Here is a 22,080-nt window from a genome sequence, read left to right on the forward strand (position 1 = left end):
AAAATACCCTCAAATTAAAGCGGACAGTCTGCACTTCACCCTCATTGTATCCTTTCAAACTCAAAGTGCTAGAGATCAGAACCAAAATAACCAAAAAATGGTCACTGTCCAATGAATTATGGTGCTCACTGTATATTTACTTGTCCATATCTGAATAATTATATCATATTTAATATTTTGACCTGAGTAGCTGGTCATGGACTGGTCAACAGTGACAGCAGGGAAGGGCGCTCTGTTGATAGGCAGGTAGGTGGCACCATTGTGCTGATTCTGTATCTCAGAAGCCTCAGAAATGCGAGGTTTCAGGCTGATGTCGGGTGTAGAACTGCAGAAGGGGGGACAAAGACAAAATGAGCTTTTACAACAATTTTCCTGCAATTCTACACATTGTGAAATGGGGTGGAGAGAAATGTTTAGCCATTTTTAATATGATATATGAGTGAGACTAACAAAATCAATGGAGGGCCCCCGGCTGGTAATTCCACCATGATTACGAAGTTTAGATAGCTTACCAATCTAAACATTGTTTGCTGACATGGGCTAATGGAGTGACTATCAGTGACTGACATAACAAGAGAGAAACTGCTGATGCACAACCAAATGTCTATATTGCACCTTGTGTATTTTACTATTCTAACTTGCAACAGTAAGTTGACACCCGAATGAGTAAAACAAAAACAAAAAATGTATTGATCAAAAGGTTTGCCCATCCCTGTTTTAAAATATGCAGAATAACAGTAGAGTAGAAATACAACAACACATGAGCAGCATAACATCTAAAGTAGTACAACAAAAGTTAGGATAGGAAACGCTACAAGGATACAGTACGTTGGTTACAAATAGACCTTCAAAATAAGTATACTGAGCAAAACTATAAACACAACATGTAAAGTATTGGTCCCATGCTTCATGAGCTGAAATAGAATCCCAGTCATTTTCCATACGCACAAAAAGCTTATTTCTCTTAAATTTGGTTCACAAATGTATTTACATCCCTGTTAGTGAGCATTTCTCCTTCCAAGATAATCCATCCACCTGACAGGTGTGGCATATCAAGAATCTGATTAAACAGCCATATTCATTGCACAGCTGCACCCTGCACTGGGGACAATAAAAGGCCACTAAAATGTTCAGTTTTGTCACACAGCACAATGCCACAGATGTCTCAAGTTTTGAGGAAATGTGCAATTGGCATGCTGACTGCAGGAATGTCCACCAGAGCTGTTGCCAGAGAATTGAATGTGCATTTCTCTACCATTAGCCGCCTCCAACATTGTTTTAGAGGATTTGGCAGTACTTTCAACCGGCCTCACAACCGTAGACCATGCTTAACCACGCCAGCCTAGGACCTCTACACCCGGCTTCTTCACCTGCGGGATCATCTGACACCAGCCATCCGGACTGCTGATGAAACTGTGGGTTTGCATAACCAACGTTTCTGACAGTTTGTGCCAAACTTCTATCTCAGTGTAGCTGACTGACGTCGTAACCGAATTCAGTGGGCAAATGCTCACCTTCAATAGCACTGGCATGCTGGAGAAGTATGCTCTTCACTGATGAATCCCGGTTTCAACTGTACCGGTCAGATGGCAGACGTGTGTATGGTATTGTGTGGGCGAGCGGTTTGCTGATGTCACCATGGAGGCGGTGAGGTTTTTATTTATTTTTTATTACCTTTATTTAACCAGGCAAGTCAGTTAAGAACACATTCTTATTTTCAATGACGGCCTGGGAACAGTGGATTAACTGCCTGTTCAGGGGCAGAACGACAGATTTGTACCTTGTCAGCTCGGGGGTTTGAACTCGTAACCTTCCGGTTACTAGTCCAACACTCTAACCACTAGGCTACGCTGACTAGCAGGTATAAGCTACGGACAACAAACACAATTGCATTTCATCAATGGCAATTTGAATGCACAGAGATACCGTGACAAGATCCTGAGGCCCATTATCGTGCCATTCATCCGCTGCCATCACCTCATGTTTCAACATGATAATTCGCTGTCCCATATTGCAAGGGTCTGTTCACAATTCCTGGAAGCTGAAAATGTCCCAGTTCTTCCATTGCTTGAATACTCACGATACATGTCACCCATTGAGCATCTTTGGGACACGCTGGATCAAAGTGTACGACAGCGTGTTCCAGTTCCCGTCAATATCCAGCAACTTCACACAGCCATTGAAGAGGAGTGGGACAACATTCCACAGGCCATAATCAACACCCTGATCAATTATATGTGAAGGAGATGTGTCACACTTCATGAGGCAAAATGTGGTCACACCAGATACTGACTGGTTTTCTGATCCACACCTCTACCTTTTTTAAAGGTATCTGTTACCAACAGATGCATATCTGTATTCCCAGTCATGTGAAATCCATAGATTAGGGCCAAATAAATTCATTTCAATTGACTGATTTCCTTATATGAACTGTAACTCAGTAAAATCATTGAATTGTTGCATGTTACATTTAGATTGTTGTTCAGTGTAGTAGGTTGAGTATGTTTAGCACTGTGTGGATGTGCATATATTGGAATGAATGTTATTTGCATCCGTTTACTGTCTTTCTAACAGCTTGAAGGGAAGAGGAGGGAGCTTCGTACCGCCTCATTGAGGTCCCGGGAGGGGGTCCAGGTCTGGAGGGGATCAGAGTGGGCGGAGGTCCAACGCACATGTCAGGAAGTTGAGTGAACCTGAAACCCTGCAGCACCAAACACAACACACAGACACAGTTTAATCAGTGTGTGGGTGTTTAAACATAATGTCCTATACAGATACCATCTTATTATGTGGATGTTCTACAATAGCATTCAGGATTTTTGTTTAAAACACCACCGTAAACATACACATTTTTTGTTGTTGCTTTATTGCATGATCTAATCAATGCACTCACAGGCTTGGGTAAGCTACACTGGTGTATTTCCGGCCCGTAGGCAGACCCATGCTGGCGGCCTCCTCCACATGGGTGGTTCATGGTGCCAGGGGCACTGGTCACTCCCTCGGAGTAGGGGCTGGTGTGACTGGGGTTGTAGGAACTGTGGAGGTGGGGGTGAATGTGGGGGTGGTGGTGGTTGGAGGGCAGGGCCTCATCTGGGGCCAGCCCAAAGGCATTACCCAGCAGGAGCTGCATCTGCTGACGGACCTCACCGATGGAAGGTTGAGAGCTCAGAGTGGACGAGTCTGAGAGACCCTTGACCTGATGGCTTCCACCATAACCCAGGGAGCTCATCAGTCGGTCCACGTTGGTCTCCTCAAGCGGCTCCACCTAACACACAGGAAGGCGGACGCACACAAACACACACACACAGGGTTATCCATTTGCAATTTAAAGGCTCAGCACATTCAGAGCTACACTGAACAAAAATATATACGCAACATGTAAAGTGTTGATCCCATGTTTCATGAGCTGAAATAAAAAATCCCAGACATTTTCCATAAGCACAAAAAACATATTTCTCTCAATTTTCACACAAATTAGTTTACATCCCTGTTAGCCAGCTTTTCTCCTTTGCAAAGATAATCCATCCACCGGAAAGGTGTGGGATATTACTTAAATGTTAAATGGATATCAAGAAACAGCATGGTCATTACACAGATGCACCTTGTTCTGGGGACAATAAAAGGACACTTTAAAATGTGCAGTTTTGTCATACAACACAATGCCACAGATGTCTCAAGTGTTGAGGGAGCATGCAATTGGCATGCTGACTGCAAGAAATGCTGAGGAATATTTATGTCTGTAATAAAGCCCTTTTGTGGGGAAAAACTATTTCTGATTGGCTGGGCCTGGCTCTCCAGTGTCCCCCACCCCACCCACTGGGGGGCCTAATTTAGGTTAGGGCCTAATTGCTTCTACACCTGCATTGCTTGCTGTTTGGGGTTTGGGGCTGGGTTTCAGTACAGCACTTTGAGATATCAGCTGATGTAAGAAGGGCTTTATAAATAAATTGGATTTATATTACTGTAACTCAGTAAAATCTTTGAAATTGTTGAGTATACATTTTTGTTCAGTATATTAACTGGTATCGAATTTCACATCTGAATCACTGAACAGGCTATAATCATGTTCACGTTCACTGACATTCAGCAATGTAGTGCCTGTGCATGCAGCATAAAATGATAGCTCTCAGAACGAGCTCCATCTCTGTGCTAGATGGAGGTTTTAAAGTTTGGATGAAGGTAATCCTCTTCATTTGAGCCATAGAGCTTAGAATAAGGATTGGGAGAGATAGGCATTTTGGGACAGTCTTTGTTCTAGGGTTTTCTTTAGGTTATTGCACCCCAGTATCAGAACGTATCTATGCTCAACCCCTTTTGCCCATGCAGTGACTCCAGTAGTATGGTGTACATTTCAGGACAGGGATGCGTAACTCCAGTCCTCGGCAGCCTGATTAGTGTCACACTTTTGCCCCAGCTACTAATACAACTGACTCCAATAGTCAATTAATCATGATCTTTAGCTTAGAATGGAATGAGTTTAATCAGCTGTGTTTGCTAGGGATGGGAAATGTGTGGGGGGATGTGTGTCACCACTCCGGCCCGTGAGGACTGGAATTGACCATCCCTGTTTTACATCTCATGGATGTCTTAAAATGGACAATGTTCAGCAGTGATACTCAGTGAGGCCTCACGTCATAGCCGCTGTTGCGGATCCCTCTTCTAGACCTCTCCCTGAGGACCAGCAGGTCCATCTCGGTCTCCACGGGGCCAGAGCTGCTGGCAGCCAGGGACTGACGGCTCCAGTAGGCTGGCTCTCTGGATGGGGGATTCCTGAAATAGGGATATCATAGTTGCCATCGTCATGACAATCTCCATCATCATCCTCATCAGTAAAAATGGCCCTGCTCTGCAGCATAGGTTTGCACCATCACAGGAATATTTCAGACATTTCAAATGTGTATTTCAAATCAAATCAAAGTTGATTGGTCGCGTACACAGATTTTCAGATGTTTCCAACAGTGCATCAATATCCACCAATATAATACACATCATCCAGAAAAATACTAAAATAAGTTACAGTTGGAAGTCGATAGTCGGAAGTTTGCATACGCTTGGGTTGGAGTCATTAAAACAAATTTTTCAACCACTCCACAAATTTCTTGTTAACAAACTATAGTTTTGGCAAGTCGGTTCAGACATCTACTTTGTGCATGACATAAGTCATTTTTCCAACAATTGTTTACAGACAGATTATTCCACTTATAATTCACTGTATCACAATTCCAGTGGGTCAGAAGTTTACATACACTAAGTTGACTGTGCCTTTAAACATCTTGAAAAATTCCAGAAAATTATGTCATGGCTTTATAAGCCTCTGATAGGCTAATTGACATCATTTGAGTCAATTGGAGGTGTACCTGTGGATGTATTTCAAGGCCTACCTTCAAACTCTTGTCATTTTTGCTTGGCATCATGGAAGAATCAAAAGAAATCAGCCAAGACCTCAGAAAAAAAAAAATTGTAGACCTCCACAAGTCTGGTTCATCCTTGGGAGCAATTTCCAAACACATGAAGGTACCATGTTCATCTGTACAAACAATGGTACGCAAGTATAAATACCATGGGACCACGCAGCCGTCATACCGCTGAGGAAGGAGACACATTCTGTCCCCAAGAGATGAACGTACTTTGGTGCAAAAAGTGCAAATCAATCCCAGAACAACAGCAAAGGACCTTGTGAAGATGCTGAAGGAAACCGTAAAAAAGTATCTATATCCACAGTAAAACGAGTCCTATATCGACATAACCTGAAAGGCTTCTCAGCAAGGAAGAACCCACTGCTCCAAAACCGCCATTAAAAAGCCAGAATACGGTTTACAACAGCACGTGGGGACAAAGATTGTACTTTTTGGAGAAATGTCCTCTGGTCTGATGAAACAAAAATAGAATTGTTTGGCAATAATGACCATCGTTATGTTTGGAGGAAAAAGGGGAGGCTTGCAAGCCAAAGAACATCATCCCAACCGTGAATCACTGGGGTGGCCGCATCATGTTCTGGGGGTGCTTTGCTGCAGGAGGGACTGGTGCACTTCACAAAATCGATGGCATCATGATGTAGGAAAATGATGTGGATATATTGAGGCCACATCTCAAGACATCAGTTAAAGCTTGGTCGCAAATGGGTCTTCCAAATGGACAATGACACTAAGCAAAGTTGTGGCAAAATGGCTCAAGGACAACAAAGCCAAGGTATTGGAGGGGCCATCACAAAGCCCTGACCTCAATCCATTTGAACATTTGTGGGCAGAACTGAAAAAGTGTGTGCGAGCAAGGAGGCCTACAAACCCGACTCAGTTACACTAGCTCTGTCAGGAGGAATGGGTCAAAATTCACCCCACTTATTGTGGGAAGCTTGTGGAAGGCTATCCGAAACATTTGACAGAAGTTAAACAATTTAAAGGCAATGCTACCAAATACTACCAAAACCTTCTGACCCACTGGGAATGTGAGGAAAGAAATAAAATCAGAGATAAATTACTCTCGCTACTATTATTCTGACATTTCACATTCTTAAAATAAAGTGGTGATCCTAACTGACCTAAAACAGGGAATTTTTACTAGAATTAAATGTCAGGAATTGTGAAAAACTGAATTTAAATGTATTTGGCTAAAGTGTATGTAAACTTCCGACTTCAACTGTACATAGGGTGAGCATTGGACTAGAAAACAGTATATACGGTGTACATATAAAGTGGGGGAAACAGTACGTAAACATTATTAGTGATTAGTGTTCAATACATAAGTTGCTATATGATTGTAAACAAACTTGATGCTTGGCATCCCCCTGCAAAAGATTTTGTCACATTAACGATGTCCCGGTGCTGTAGTCACCGGTACATGTAGGCATTCTGAAAAGTCACTTTTAAACCAGTGGATCTGTTTACATTGAACACCCACTGAACACCCACTAAACACCCACTAAACACCCACTAAACACCCACTGAACACCCACTAAACACCCACTAAACACTCACTGAACACCCACTAAATACCCACTGAACACCCACTGAACACCCACTGAACACCCACTGAACACTCACTGAACACCCACTGAACACCCACTGAACACCCACTCAAACATGAAAGCAATTCTTCCTGTATGTCTCTTGGCATATTACATAATGTGGATGCAAAAAGAGGCATTTGTCTGTCTGCTCCCCCACCTCCTGATGTGGCATCCTGCATAGGATGCCCTCTTCTCCTCAGCAGTCATTGGCTCCTTGGCATTCTCATGCCTGCTGTGCCTCTCTCTGGGGTTGAATGGGTGGATGCCATTGTCTGTAACAGGGAAATCACAGTAGCCTTTTCTGTTGGCTTTCTGCCGTTGTTTGTTCCTGTAGTGTTCGATGTCGGACTTCTGCTTGAGCCCCACATTTGCCTGTAGACGAAGTAATTTGTATTACATTAGTATTGATTCTAGTTTGACATTACTTGGTATTTGAAGTAAACGTGGTGAGGTATCTACTGAGGTCCCTCTTCTCTATAAAGAAACAATCGGTTCCAAATCCATTCCTACTTCCCATTGGCCCAAACCCTTAGATGTCTGCAGAAATATAGTTCCACTTCTACACTGCTTTTACAGTACACATCCAGAACATTCATCTTTAGAATCTTCATCTGGCAGACACAATGTAACCAGCAGCCTGGGGGTGGTGTCTCACCTCCCCATTGAGGACGACTGAGTCCTGGCTGTGACTGGAGGAGGATGGGTAGGAGTATGTGGGCTGGGCCGCCATTGGCTTGATGGTGATGAGTCGCAGTGAGCCAGTGTGGTCCTCATAGGGATCTGCTGGGATGAGAGGACATTGCTAATTAGCACAGCGCTAGCTAGCCCAGCTATGACTGATACTGCTGTGAGCACTTCACTGACGTCATATGGCGGTTGGCTACAGTGGGGTTAATGGTGTCTCTCATCAGCACCAATCAAACAGAGCAGATGTTGTTCTAGGTTAACTGCGTCAGTGCTCAGATTACTCTACATATACTGTAGACGTGGGGAAAGTATTAATGTATGAAAACTAGAAAATATAGGAGATGGCTTATACCCAAGGGAAAGTAAATGGCATTCTAAATGTACGTCTTGAGAGGGAAATAATACAATCACTCATTTTCTACTTCCCCTGAGGAATTCGCCATTATAATAAGTTAATATGTATACTATGTTATAATACGTTAATATGTATACTACGTTATAATACGTTAATATGTATACTACGTTATAATACGTTAATATGTATACTACATTATAATACGTTAATATGTATACTATGTTATAATACGTTAATATGTATACTACATTATAATACGTTAATATGTATACTACATTATAATACGTTAATATGTATACTACGTTATAATAAGTTAATATGTATACTACGTTATAATAAGTTAATATGTATACTATGTTATAATAAGTTAATATGTATACTATGTTATAATACGTTAATATGTATACTACATTATAATACGTTAATATGTATACTACGTTATAATACGTTAATATGTATACTATGTTATAATACGTTAATATGTATACTATGTTATAATACGTTAATATGTATACTACGTTATAATAAGTTAATATGTATACTATGTTATAATACGTTAATATGTATACTACGTTATAATAAGTTAATATGTATACTATGTTATAATACGTTAATATGTATACTACGTTATAATAAGTTAATATGTATACTACGTTATAATACGTTAATATGTATACTACGTTATAATATGTTAATATGTATACTACGTTATAATACGTTAATATGTATACTACGTTATAATAAGTTAATATGTATACTACATTATAATACGTTAATATGTATACTACGTTATAATACGTTAATATGTATACTACGTTATAATAAGTTAATATGTATACTACATTATAATACGTTAATATGTATACTACGTTATAATACGTTAATATGTATACTACATTATAATACGTTAATATGTATACTACGTTATAATACGTTAATATGTATACTACATTATAATACGTTAATATGTATACTACGTTATAATAAGTTAATATGTATACTATGTTATAATAAGTTAATATGTATACTATGTTATAATACGTTAATATGTATACTACATTATAATACGTTAATATGTATACTACGTTATAATACGTTAATATGTATACTATGTTATAATACGTTAATATGTATACTATGTTATAATACGTTAATATGTATACTACGTTATAATACGTTAATATGTATACTATGTTATAATACGTTAATATGTATACTATGTTATAATACGTTAATATGTATACTACGTTATAATAAGTTAATATGTATACTACATTATAATACGTTAATATGTATACTACGTTATAATACGTTAATATGTATACTCCGTTATAATACATCTCACCAATAAATGTTGGGTAACCATTGCTAGACGGTTGAAAATGGAAGCTTTCTAGATGCCACAGTAACAATATTGACTGGACATTGTCTCAACATAATTTCTGAAATTGAGACGCTTACTGTAATGCAGTGTGTAATCTAACCCTGAGATATTAAGGCATATCAATCATCATAGACAACTTCCAAATAACAATGGAAACATTGTGTAAAAATGCAATTCTACCAGACTGTCACCTTTCATTTGATTCATCCAGTAAGGTAAATATCTGAAGTTCAAGAACAATGAGGACTTTCAGTGGCTGCCACTGCATCATCCTTTTATCATTCATCAGACCCTTCCTCACATCCCCACTCACTCTGCCTGAGTGTTACAGCTACTGCAGTTAGATAGGAAGGGAAATAGAAAGATGCTTGTGTGTGTGTATGTGTCTGTGTGTTTCCATGTTGCATACTGTGTGTGTGTGTGTGTGCACTGCATGCATCCCTGCATATACAGTAAGTGCTTATTTTCATTTACATTTCATTAGCTCTCTCTAATGGCCGTATGGTGTACCAAGCCTGTGTGAGGACACAATATTGTGGTGGGCAGCAGTAGGGACAAGCAGCAGTAGCCGGAGTATGGCCTCTCAGCAGTACAGTAGCCGGAGTATGGCCTCTCTCCTCTCTCTCACCGTTCCTCTTGTGTAGTAGATCCTCCTTGGCGCTGTTCTGTACCGCAGGCCTCCGTACCATCGAGCTCTTGCCCGTGTTGAGTTTCCCGGATTCATTGCTTGTAACTGAGCCGTCCTCGCTTGGCAACCTGCCGCAGGTAACCATAGCAACAGAGGCAGGCAGTGGTAAGCTTTGTGCATACAGTATTATCCAAGGGTAATGCTGCTATCACACAGCCCCCTGGCCAGTTCTAACCTGTGAAATCTGACTGCAGTATGTGACAGACAGGGTTGGTAGGTTACTTTTTAAACATAATCCATTAAAGTTACCATGGTTACCTGCCCAAAATGTGTAATCAGTAACAACTTTTGGAATAACCAAACTCAGTCATGTTACTTTTAGATTACAGCATTAGAAGACAACAAAAATAATCCTTTAAACACATTTGGTGCTTCATCATAGTGGTTTCAGACTCGATCAGGTGGAACAAAATTAAACTGGCACCTTTTTTCAATGATGAATTGAATGTCATTGAGAAAACAGAAAAGGTGTCATGTCTTTTTTCGCAAACATAATCATCGAGTTTTTCAAAAGTATCTGTAATCTGATTGCAATATTTTTTCATGGTAACGCATTACAGTTAGTTTTTTTGCAATGGGATTACATATAACATGTCACTCTTCAACCCTGGTGACAGACACCGATAAAGGCTGTGTTCTATCTAAAGCTATGTGCTTCACATCAAGGCCACAGGCTGGAACAGTGGGAGATACTATCTTAATGTCAAAATACCCTCCCCTGGTATCTTTTCAGGTATAACCAACAGACTGACACCAGTGACTAACACAGGAGCCTGATATGTCAGATAAGACAGCGAGGAACACACACACCCATTATGTCAGCTCATATCGACATTGCTCTTCAGAATGTTTGTATCAGATTATTCTTAATCCCTCATGGACAGACTACTTAAACATAATCGAGCATCTGACCAAATACGTGATTTTACTTCTGGGTTAAACAAGATTAGATTATTCTAAGGGTGTAATGCATTCAGAAATACTAAATGGAATCAGCATTCGCAATCATGAGGCTTCTATAATGAGGTACAGTTGTACTCCTGTGATACACGGTCAGACAGAGAGAGGGAAGAGAGAGACAGAGGGAGAGGGAGGGGGAGAGAAAGAGAACAGATTGAGGATGCATGTATTCCTGTCAACCTGATCCCAGAGGAACACTGAATCAAACATGGCCCTGGAAGGATCTCTCCAGGCTGTGAAGCTCACTCTCTCCATGTTCAGCCTCTATTCACTTTACAACACTATGTCTCTCTCCAGGCTGTGAAGCTCACTCTCTCCATGTTCAGCCTCTATTCACTTTACAACACTATGTCTCTCTCCATGTTCAGTGTTCAGCCTCTATTCACTTTACAACACTATGTCTCTCTCCAGGCTGTGAAGCTCACTCTCTCCATGTTCAGCCTCTATTCACTTTACAACACTATGTCTCTCTCCAGGCTGTGAAGCTCACTCTCTCCATGTTCAGCCTCTATTCACTTTACAACACTATGTCTCTCTCCAGGCTGTGAAGCTCACTCTCTCCATGTTCAGCCTCTATTCACTTTACAACACTATGTCTCTCTCCAGGCTGTGAAGCTCACTCTCTCCATGTTCAGCCTCTATTCACTTTACACCACTATGTCTCTCTCCAGGCTGTGAAGCTCACTCTCTCCATGTTCAGTGTTCAGCTGCTATTCACTTTACACCACTATGTCTCACTCTCCATGTTCAGTGTTCAGCTGCTATTCACTTTACACCACTATGTCTCTCTCCATGTCCAGTGTTCAGCTGCTATTCACTTTACACCACTATGTCTCACTCCATGTTCAGTGTTCAGCCTCTATTCACTTTACAACACTATGTCTCTCTCCAGGCTGTGAAGCTCACTCTCTCCATGTTCAGCCTCTATTCACTTTACAACACTATGTCTCTCTCCAGGCTGTGAAGCTCACTCTCTCCATGTTCAGCCTCTATTCACTTTACAACACTATGTCTCTCTCCAGGCTGTGAAGCTCACTCTCTCCATGTTCAGCCTCTATTCACTTTACAACACTATGTCTCTCTCCAGGCTGTGAAGCTCACTCTCTCCATGTTCAGCCTCTATTCACTTTACAACACTATGTCTCTCTCCAGGCTGTGAAGCTCACTCTCTCCATGTTCAGCCTCTATTCACTTTACAACACTATGTCTCTCTCCAGGCTGTGAAGCTCACTCTCTCCATGTTCAGCCTCTATTCACTTTACAACACTATGTCTCTCTCCAGGCTGTGAAGCTCACTCTCTCCATGTTCAGCCTCTATTCACTTTACAACACTATGTCTCTCTCCAGGCTGTGAAGCTCACTCTCTCCATGTTCAGCCTCTATTCACTTTACAACACTATGTCTCTCTCCAGGCTGTGAAGCTCACTCTCTCCATGTTCAGCCTCTATTCACTTTACACCACTATGTCTCTCTCCAGGCTGTGAAGCTCACTCTCTCCATGTTCAGTGTTCAGCTGCTATTCACTTTACACCACTATGTCTCACTCCATGTTCAGTGTTCAGCTGCTATTCACTTTACACCACTATGTCTCTCTCCATGTCCAGTGTTCAGCTGCTATTCACTTTACAACACTATGTCTCACTCCATGTTCAGTGTTCAGCTGCTATTCACTTTACACCACTATGTCTCTCTCCATGTTCAGTGTTCAGCCTCTATTCACTTTACAACACTATGTCTCTCTCCAGGCTGTGAAGCTCACTCTCTCCATGTTCAGCCTCTATTCACTTTACAACACTATGTCTCTCTCCAGGCTGTGAAGCTCACTCTCTCCATGTTCAGCCTCTATTCACTTTACACCACTATGTCTCTCTCCAGGCTGTGAAGCTCACTCTCTCCATGTTCAGTGTTCAGCTGCTATTCACTTTACACCACTATGTCTCTCTCCATGTTCAGTGTTCAGCCTCTATTCACTTTACAACACTATGTCTCTCTCCAGGCTGTGAAGCTCACTCTCTCCATGTTCAGCCTCTATTCACTTTACAACACTATGTCTCTCTCCAGGCTGTGAAGCTCACTCTCTCCATGTTCAGCCTCTATTCACTTTACACCACTATGTCTCTCTCCAGGCTGTGAAGCTCACTCTCTCCATGTTCAGTGTTCAGCTGCTATTCACTTTACAACACTATGTCTCTCTCCAGGCTGTGAAGCTCACTCTCTCCATGTTCAGCCTCTATTCACTTTACAACACTATGTCTCTCTCCAGGCTGTGAAGCTCACTCTCTCCATGTTCAGCCTCTATTCACTTTACAACACTATGTCTCTCTCCAGGCTGTGAAGCTCACTCTCTCCATGTTCAGCCTCTATTCACTTTACAACACTATGTCTCTCTCCAGGCTGTGAAGCTCACTCTCTCCATGTTCAGCCTCTATTCACTTTACAACACTATGTCTCTCTCCAGGCTGTGAAGCTCACTCTCTCCATGTTCAGCCTCTATTCACTTTACAACACTATGTCTCTCTCCAGGCTGTGAAGCTCACTCTCTCCATGTTCAGCCTCTATTCACTTTACAACACTATGTCTCTCTCCAGGCTGTGAAGCTCACTCTCTCCATGTTCAGCCTCTATTCACTTTACACCACTATGTCTCTCTCCAGGCTGTGAAGCTCACTCTCTCCATGTTCAGTGTTCAGCTGCTATTCACTTTACAACACTATGTCTCTCTCCAGGCTGTGAAGCTCACTCTCTCCATGTTCAGCCTCTATTCACTTTACAACACTATGTCTCTCTCCAGGCTGTGAAGCTCACTCTCTCCATGTTCAGCCTCTATTCACTTTACAACACTATGTCTCTCTCCAGGCTGTGAAGCTCACTCTCTCCATGTTCAGCCTCTATTCACTTTACAACACTATGTCTCTCTCCAGGCTGTGAAGCTCACTCTCTCCATGTTCAGCCTCTATTCACTTTACAACACTATGTCTCTCTCCAGGCTGTGAAGCTCACTCTCTCCATGTTCAGCCTCTATTCACTTTACAACACTATGTCTCTCTCCAGGCTGTGAAGCTCACTCTCTCCATGTTCAGCCTCTATTCACTTTACACCACTATGTCTCTCTCCAGGCTGTGAAGCTCACTCTCTCCATGTTCAGTGTTCAGCTGCTATTCACTTTACAACACTATGTCTCTCTCCATGTTCAGTGTTCAGCTGCTATTCACTTTACAACACTATGTCTCACTCCATGTTCAGTGTTCAGCCTCTATTCACTTTACACCACTATGTCTCTCTCCATGCCCAGTGTTCAGCTGCTATTCACTTTACACCACTATGTCTCTCTCCATGCCCAGTGTTCAGCTGCTATTCACTTTACACCACTATGTCTCACTCCATGTTCAGTGTTCAGCCTCTATTCACTTTACACCACTATGTATCTCTCCATGTCCAGTGTTCAGCTGCTATTCACTTTACACCACTATGTCTCTCTCCATGCCCAGTGTTCAGCTGCTATTCACTTTACACCACTATGTCTCTCTCCATGTCCAGTGTTCAGCTGCTATTCACTTTACACCACTATGTCTCACTCCATGTTCAGTGTTCAGCCTCTATTCACTTTACACCACTATGTCTCTCTCCATGCCCAGTGTTCAGCTGCTATTCACTTTACACCACTATGTCTCTCTCCATGTCCAGTGTTCAGCTGCTATTCACTTTACACCACTATGTCTCTCTCCATGCCCAGTGTTCAGCTGCTATTCACTTTACACCACTATGTCTCTCTCCATGTCCAGTGTTCAGCTGCTATTCACTTTACACCACTATGTCTCACTCCATGTTCAGTTGCTATTCACTTTACAACACTATGTCTCACTCCATGTTCAGTGTTCAGCTGCTATTCACTTTACAACACTATGTCTCTCTCCATGCCCAGTGTTCAGCCTCTATTCACTTTACACCACTATGTCTCTCTCCATGTCCAGTGTTCAGCCTCTATTCACTTTACACCACTATGTCTCTCTCCATGTCCAGTGTTCAGCCTCTATTCACTTTACACCACTATGTCTCTCTCCATGCCCAGTGTTCAGACTCTATTCACTTTACACCACTATGTCTCTCTCCATGTCCAGTGTTCAGCCTCTATTCACTTTACACCACTATGTCTCACTCCATGTTCAGTGTTCAGCTGCTATTCACTTTACAACACTATGTCTCTCTCCATGCCCAGTGTTCAGCCTCTATTCACTTTACACCACTATGTCTCTCTCCATGCCCAGTGTTCAGCCTCTATTCACTTTACACCACTATGTCTCTCTCCATGTCCAGTGTTCAGCCTCTATTCACTTTACACCACTATGTCTCTCTCCATGTCCAGTGTTCAGCCTCTATTCACTTTACACCACTATGTCTCTCTCCATGCCCAGTGTTCAGACTCTATTCACTTTACACCACTATGTCTCTCTCCATGCCCAGTGTTCAGCCTCTATTCACTTTACACCACTATGTCTCTCTCCATGCCCAGTGTTCAGCCTCTATTCACTTTACACCACTATGTCTCTCTCCATGCCCAGTGTTCAGTCTCTTCACTTTACACCACTATGTCTCTCTCCATGCCCAGTGTTCAGCCTCTATTCACTTTACACCACTATGTCTCTCTCCATGCCGTGTTCAGCCTCTATTCACTTTACACCACTATGTCTCTCTCCATGCCCAGTGTTCAGCCTCTATTCACTTTACACCACTATGTCTCTCTCCATGCCCAGTGTTCAGACTCTATTCAATTTACACCACTATGTCTCTCTCCATGCCGTGTTCAGCCTCTATTCACTTTACACCACTATGTCTCTCTCCATGCCCAGTGTTCAGCCTCTATTCACTTTACACCACTATGTCTCTCTTCATGTCCAGTGTTCAGCCTCTATTCACTTTACACCACTATGTCTCTCTCCATGCCCAGTGTTCAGACTCTATTCACTTTACACCACTATGTCTCTCTCCATGCCCAGTGTTCAGTCTCTTCACTTTACACCACTATGTCTCTCTTCATGCCGTGTTCAGCCTCTATTCACTTTACACCACCATGTGTGTTCAGCGCCTGCTTGTTTTACCAATTATTATTCTCAGCACCTTTTCAAAGGCATTTTATGCTTTAATCATCACACTGCACAGCTGTGTTTTGTAGCCTTTTGAAGCCTTGCTAATCCCAGTCTGAATGAGCCCTGCGGTCCATCCAAAGAGTGACTGGAATAGCAGCCGCTGCAGCAGACCTGGGTTCACATAATATTTATAATAATACTTTATTGGTGTTTGATTGAGCTTGACTGGGTTTAAAGGACCAATAGAATAGTAAAAAAACTGCCCCCCCCTCAAAAAAAAAACATCTGGTACTCCAGGCAGGCTAGAGAGCAAATACTCAAAGCATTGGAGATATTTCCAATGCTATTTGAACCCAGGTCTACACTGCAGTGCCTTCAAAACCCAATGATCATTGTAGCAGACTCGTGTCACACCTCCAGCTTGGCAGCAGTAAATATTAAAAAACCCAAGTGGGTCTAAATCAGCCAAAGATAGGGGAGATCTACTACATTTGACAGCTTTAAGACAATGACTGATGTCTTGGGCTGGGTCAATAAAATAAAAAATCAAGGCTTTGGTGATCTGTGAATGTCTCTGTGTTAAAATGAGAATTTTAATGCGTGGGAAATTCAAAGAAAAGATGGCTCAAAACAGCAGCAAAAGCTTGGCTTTGTCCTCTAGACTAGAGGAAAGACAGCAGGCTCTATCCCTTTTGTGGTACGACAATAACACATTCATGACTCATGTTTTGTAACAACATTTTAGCTTTCTATTGCCTAAACTGAGTGATAGACGGCTACGAATTCGGCAATTGGCAACACCAAAGCAAACTGTAAGCCATTCAACATGAGCAGATTTAAGCAGATTCTATGCAATCTGTCCAAGACTGTGATACTTATTGTGAATTTTCCTTGACTTAAAGTATTGGCACAAACAAATCCAAATGTTGTCTGGTAATCTATAGTAAACAGGGATCAATCTTCATAGAGATCCTATAATTCGGTTTCTATTTCAATCGGCGTTCTTCTTACCCTTTGTGGATGATGTCAGCAGAAGGGGGTCTTTTAGAAGTGGTCCCATCCTGGTGCACCTTCCTGTCCAATGACAATGGGGCATCTCTCACCGGGAGGCCCAGGACCATCGTCTCCTTGGTAACAGAGATGGTCTCCTCACCTTGCTGATGGCCCATATGCTTCTTGGCATAGTCAAATCCCTGCACAGGCTGGGGTAGAGAAAGTTGGGAAAGGGTTTACGATGATATATGGTAAAGTAAAGGAGTGCTTTAAGAGAATGACATTTCATTTACAGACAAGGTAAATGAGCAGTCGGCTCGGTGAGCTCTGTTTTCTCTCAGTCAGCAAGTAAAGACAGAATGGGATTCTACTAAATGTTAAACGAAACGTCTAATGACACCTTTGAAGTTGAGATGTATTGGAGGAAAGACATGAAAATGTAATTGGTTCATGATTTATATATTTGTTTATGTCTGCAAGGTCTAGGCAGTTCCTTTGTATAACCAAATTACTCTAATTTCATGAAGCCTCTCAGGTTTGTAAAACAGCAAAAAGGAGCATCACAGTGCAGATATTATTTTTGGAAAACGAAATACATAAATACATTATATTCAATGTATTTCTACTTGAGTGCATGTGTGGATACGAAGGGAACATATAACTGCACACAGCTTTAATCATTAAAGAGTCTCATGTGTGGATACGAAGGGAACATATAACTGCACACAGCTTTAATCATTAAAGAGTCTCATGTGTGGATACGAAGGGAACATATAACTGCACACAGCTTTAATCATTAAAGAGTCTCATGTGTGGATGCGAAGGGAACATATAACTGCACACAGCTTTAATCATTAAAGAGTCTCATGTGTGGATACGAAGGGAACATATAACTGCACACAGCTTTAATCATTAAAGAGTCTCATGTGTGGATACGAAGGGAACATATAACTGCACACAGCTTTAATCATTAAAGAGTCTCATGTGTGGATACGAAGGGAACATATAACTGCACACAGCATTAATCATTAAAGAGTCTCAGTGACATCAAGTGTATTATGACACATAGTTGCAGCACACAGCTAAATAGGAGAGAAATCGATACACTGTACCAGGCAGTCATCTTCACCTCATCCTGAGGTTAGTGATATTTCACAACAGTGAGTCTGGCAGAAGTCATGTATAGAGACACTATTGCTTCATCATATTGGACATTCACAGAGGGGAATGTTTCAACAGATGAACCTTAGAGGCTGAGCTCAACACATATATGTTTCACTGGCAAGAGGCAGGCCCCTCTGTCCACTTGATTCCGTTGACTTTCTAAATGGTCACCTTTCAACTGCTCAGTCTGATAAAGACATGGAGTTGGTCCAAGACTCTGCACAAGGCTACTCTGTGATGGATTTGACAAAGGGGCAATTCCACACCAAAAGGAGCGGAAAATATTTTTTATATCTCAGATTGTTCTGGCAATTCTCACATAGAAACTTATTTGGGAAAAATGATAATGAAAATCATGATAAAGTGGTCATTTTAGGCCCTTTTCAGAACTACTGTTCTAGGGTGGTGCCTTCTGTAAGACCCTATGATCTGTGAACCGTACATGATACAGACAACATCTTGGTGCCATTTATATTATTATACTCCTTATAGTGTGCTCTAAAATATGGAGTATGTCTAGATTCTTCATTTATTCAATATTACAAATATCAATATCACAAAACTACCCTTCTTGATTTAGCTTATTTCTGACATTTTGTTTGTAACAAAATACTCTTCAAATAGGTCAAATTTCCAGAGTGACTCTCTGGTCCTTTTAATGATTTTATACATAGATATTGACATTATAGGTCATTAACCAATCACAGCACTCCTTTGGGATTGCACATTCTGCAAGTCACAAGCAGAGGGAGTTCCCATTTCTATTCACTGTATTGGTGGTGTTCATAAAATAGATCATACCTTCCAAATTAGCAGAGAGCCCACTCTGGAAATGTGATGTACTTGTTCCAAACAATATGTCTTAAAATAAGCTAAATTAATAGGGGTCATTTTGAGATATTAATATGAATATGTTTAATGTGGAATAAATTCATGTGAAATGTTTATATTTCAGAATCAAGACGTACTCCATGTTTAAGAAGATAAGGAGTATAATGACATCAAGATGTTGCCTGTATCATGCACGGTTTACAGATCATAGGGACTAACAGGAGGCATGTATAGGTCCACGTTCATCATGATAAAACAAATAAAGAAATGGTGGTACAAATGTTAAAAACATGTCAAAAATCCTTCCTCCGAATGAAGTTTCTATGTGAGAATTGCCAGAACAATCTGGGTTACCCAAAATATTTTCTGCTCCTACTGGCGTGGAATCGCCCAAAAACGGATTCTGTGTTTTGACTTGGGCTCATTCAGTGTACTGATGGAATCACAGGACAGAGGGGGACAGGTTTGATAAAACCCACGTGTAAAAAGAAAACTAACGAATGATAGAACCTCTCTGAACAACTAAATTATGATTGATATGATTTTCTCTTTATTGCACAAACTTTCAAAATGAAGACACATGATGGACTATACCACATAGTGAATTTGGAGAGCAATGAAATAGATTCACATATTTCCTGCAAAAGCACACATGCAGACTGAAGCCATGCCATTGATTTGCAGCTTGACGTTGTTGTCCCACTTTGATGGATAATTGTGTGCTGTGGGCTAGAGGTTCATGAAGCCCACTATCTCCCGAGTGGGTTAGGCTCTGCTTGATATTCTGTCTTCATTCCCAGAACGTTTGGACACCAACACATTACACTGCAACAAACTGCAAATATGTGCAGTGGAGTAGTGGAGCCAAAGATTTCAACTCAACACATTTACCACGTCCTTTAGCATATCGCCACAAGCTATTCATAAACCAAATCATTCTAAGAATATTTATCTCAGTAGTTGCGCATGCGTGCCACATCTCTGGTCAGAAAGGGAAAGACTGAACAATCGGCCTTACAGCGCCATGCGTGCCACATCTCTGGTCAGAAAGGGAAAGACTGAACAATTGGCCTTACAGCGCCATGCGTGCCACATCTCTGGTCAGAAAGGGAAAGACTGAACAATTGGCCTTACAGCGCCATGCGTGCCACATCTCTGGTCAGAAAGGGAAAGACTGAACAATCGGCCTTACAGCAACATGCGTGCCACATCTCTGGTCAGAAAGGGAAAGACTGAACAATCGGCCTTACAGCGCCATGCGTGCCACATCTCTGGTCAGAAAGGGAAAGACTGAACAATTGGCCTTACAGCGCCATGCGTGCCACATCTCTGGTCAGAAAGGGAAAGACTGAACAATTGGCCTTACAGCAACATGCGTGCCACATCTCTGGTCATGAACGTGCCACATCTCTGGTCAGAAAGGGAAAGACTGAACAATCGGCCTTACAGCGCCATGCGTGCCACATCTCTAGTCAGAAAGGGAAAGACCGAACAATTGGCCTTACAGCACCATGCGTGCCACATCTCTGGTCAGAAAGGGAAAGACTGAACAATCGGCCTTACAGCACCATGCGTGCCACATCTCTGGTCAGAAAGGGAAAGACTGAACAATTGGCCTTACAGCACCATGCGTGCCACATCTCTGGTCAGAAAGGGAAAGACCGAACAATCGGCCTTACAGCACCATGCGTGCCACATCTCTGGTCAGAAAGGGAAAGACTGAACAATTGGCCTTACAGCGCCATGCGTGCCACATCTCTGGTCAGAAAGGGAAAGACTGAACAATCGGCCTTACAGCGCCATGCGTGCCACATCTCTGGTCAGAAAGGGAAAGACTGAACAATTGGCCTTACAGCACCATGCGTGCCACATCTCTGGTCAGAAAGGGAAAGACTGAACAATTGGCCTTACAGCACCATGCGTGCCACATCTCTGGTCAGAAAGGGAAAGACTGAACAATCGGCCTTACAGCGCCATGCGTGCCACATCTCTGGTCAGAAAGGGAAAGACTGAACAATTGGCCTTACAGCGCCATGCGTGCCACATCTCTGGTCAGAAAGGGAAAGACTGAACAATTGGCCTTACAGCGCCATGCGTGCCACATCTCTGGTCAGAAAGGGAAAGACTGAACAATCGGCCTTACAGCGCCATGCGTGCCACATCTCTGGTCAGAAAGGGAAAGACTGAACAATCGGCCTTACAGCGCCATCTCTGGTCAGTGAACAATCGCCACATCTCTGGTCAGAAAGGGAAAGACTGAACAATCGGCCTTACAGCACCATGCGTGCCACATCTCTGGTCAGAAAGGGAAAGACTGAACAATCGGCCTTACAGCACCATGCGTGCCACATCTCTGGTCAGAAAGGGAAAGACTGAACAATTGGCCTTACAGCGCCATGCGTGCCACATCTCTGGTCAGAAAGGGAAAGACTGAACAATCGGCCTTACAGCACCATGCGTGAATCTCCCAATTTAGCAACGCTTTAAATCATTTATGTCACATTAAAAACAACCCAGTGACATTTAATGTTTACCAACAGTTTTACAAACCTTGAAGCACTGCACTCTGAAATGTAAATACAGTAAGCAGACACTATGCTAATAGAAACAGGCCTTGTTTCTGGGAGAGAAGTTATATCCTACTATCCTATTTGTACTAATCATGTGTATCTCTGACCTTGTCCTACAACATAAGCTGGAGCTAGTGCTCCTCGTTTCCCATCCAAAAATATGCCTTAGTATATCTGTCTCTCTGGGGAGAGTGATGATGGAATGACGTTGAGAAATAACACTAAAATCAGCCAACTTTCTCTGCTGCTTCATGAGTGCATGTTGTGAAACGACGGGGTACATGATGAATCTGAAATGTTTAGGGTAGGGGATCTTGTTTATGCTCCTCCACATTATTTCTATGAATCAAAATGGCACC

At 42.0% G+C, this 22,080-nt stretch overlaps 1 protein-coding gene across 43 annotated transcripts in view; it reads right to left on the minus strand.

Moving 5' to 3' along the window:
- Nucleotides 1–22,080, minus strand: part of LOC118395890 (UPF0606 protein KIAA1549L-like) — a 58,339-nt gene that overhangs the window by 11,421 nt on the left and 24,838 nt on the right. For 42 of the 43 annotated variants that reach the window (XM_052466166.1, XM_052466165.1, XM_052466160.1 and 39 more), the window contains 8 exons: nucleotides 17,175–17,365; nucleotides 10,061–10,188; nucleotides 7,662–7,789; nucleotides 7,164–7,378; nucleotides 4,632–4,770; nucleotides 2,894–3,265; nucleotides 2,604–2,701; nucleotides 183–325 (listed from right to left, as the gene is read on the minus strand). In XM_052466166.1, the coding sequence (XP_052322126.1) occupies nucleotides 183–325; nucleotides 2,604–2,701; nucleotides 2,894–3,265; nucleotides 4,632–4,770; nucleotides 7,164–7,378; nucleotides 7,662–7,789; nucleotides 10,061–10,188; nucleotides 17,175–17,365 (1,414 nt within the window). The remainder of the gene's footprint in view (nucleotides 1–182; nucleotides 326–2,603; nucleotides 2,702–2,893; nucleotides 3,266–4,631; nucleotides 4,771–7,163; nucleotides 7,379–7,661; nucleotides 7,790–10,060; nucleotides 10,189–17,174; nucleotides 17,366–22,080) is intronic. The other variant, XM_052466167.1, reaches the window with a different exon arrangement.

This window comes from Oncorhynchus keta, chromosome 17 (assembly GCF_023373465.1).
Source record: "Oncorhynchus keta strain PuntledgeMale-10-30-2019 chromosome 17, Oket_V2, whole genome shotgun sequence".
Classification (NCBI taxonomy): Eukaryota; Metazoa; Chordata; class Actinopteri; order Salmoniformes; family Salmonidae; genus Oncorhynchus; species Oncorhynchus keta.